General features: G+C 67.1%; 1 protein-coding gene across 1 annotated transcript; it reads right to left on the bottom strand.

Annotated features, from left to right (window-relative positions):
• Positions 1–225: 225 nt before the first annotated feature.
• EMIHUDRAFT_254816 (hypothetical protein) lies at positions 226–1,104 on the bottom strand (the record flags this gene model as incomplete). The annotated part of the gene is made up of 3 exons (XM_005776597.1): positions 226–319; positions 520–954; positions 1,001–1,104. Coding segments are annotated over 3 exons (633 nt in total), but the record flags the coding sequence as incomplete, so codon positions are not given.
• Positions 1,105–1,120: the final 16 nt, after the last annotated feature.

Genomic DNA, 1,120 nt, shown 5'->3' with positions numbered 1-1,120 from the left:
ATCAGGCCGCTCGAGGGAAGCCTGACGGCGCGGCCTGAGCCAGAGGCGAGGCAGGCGAGCAGCAACGTCCGCATCGAAGGGCGCAAAAGAAATAACCCTACCCGAGGAGACGGGCGAGATAGGGACCCTGTCCTTCTCCCACCCCTCGTTTGGCGTGCCCGTTTTATTTATTTATTTATGGGCGAGTAGATCTCGCCCAATGCCTCCTCTTACGTACGGCTTTGCTTAGAGCTCGCTGCCCTCGGCGTGGGGCGCCGCTGGCGCTTTGCACGCCCACAAGGGCTTCAGCCACTGGCTCAGGTGGCCGCTGCATCTTCGCCTCGAGGAAGCGCGGGATGGCGTCGCCAAGGGCGAGCAGCGCGCCGCGTGTGCCGTCGGTGAGACGTCCTCCGCGGAAAACGTCTTCCTCCGGAGATGATTGAAAAAAAGAAAAAGGAAACGTTTAAAAAATTGCACGCGTGTTATCGATATCGTCACCCTCTCCAGCGCCCGAACGTAGTCCGCCAGCACGGGGCCAACCATCCTGCGGCGAGGAAATGGGTGAGAGCGTGTGGCGGCAGCCGTGACTGTGCGCTGTGCTGGCTGCTGACGGCCGCGCGCCGGTTCGTGACCGGAGTTGGCATGTAGCCGGCGAGGTCGGTCTGGCTGACGAGGGTGAGGTCGGTGCCGCCGGCGGCGGCAGGCGCGAGGACATACGGGACCGAGGCGGCGGCGGTCGGGCAGGACCGAGCCGCTTGAAGCACCGTGCCGTCGGGCAGCCGCTTCCACGCGGTGACGTCGACAAAGTCGCGGTGCCGAAACGGGAAGCCCGTCTTGGCCACCGTGTGGCAGAGCGCGGCGCCGGCGTCTCTCCCGTCCTCCAGCACCGCGAGCGTGCGGAGGCAGAGGGTGGTGGGGTCGAGCTTCCCGATCAGCTCCGGCTCGAGGAGCGTGGAGAGGAGCGTCCGGGCCGCACTCGAGGTGCGCCGTGAGCCGGAATCGGCGGTTCCGGGCGCCGGACTCGCCGTCGTACTCAAAGCCGACGCCGTCGCGCGCGCCCTGAACCACCCAGCCGCCGGTCGCGACGCCCAGCAGGGGGCGTGCCGCGAGCGCGTCCGAAAATATCTCGTCGAGCGCCGCC

The sequence above is a fragment of the Emiliania huxleyi genome (genome assembly GCF_000372725.1).
Source record: "Emiliania huxleyi CCMP1516 unplaced genomic scaffold EMIHUscaffold_2761, whole genome shotgun sequence".
In the NCBI taxonomy this organism is placed as follows: domain Eukaryota; phylum Haptophyta; order Isochrysidales; family Noelaerhabdaceae; genus Emiliania; species Emiliania huxleyi.
This window is presented reverse-complemented; position numbering and strand designations above follow the sequence as displayed.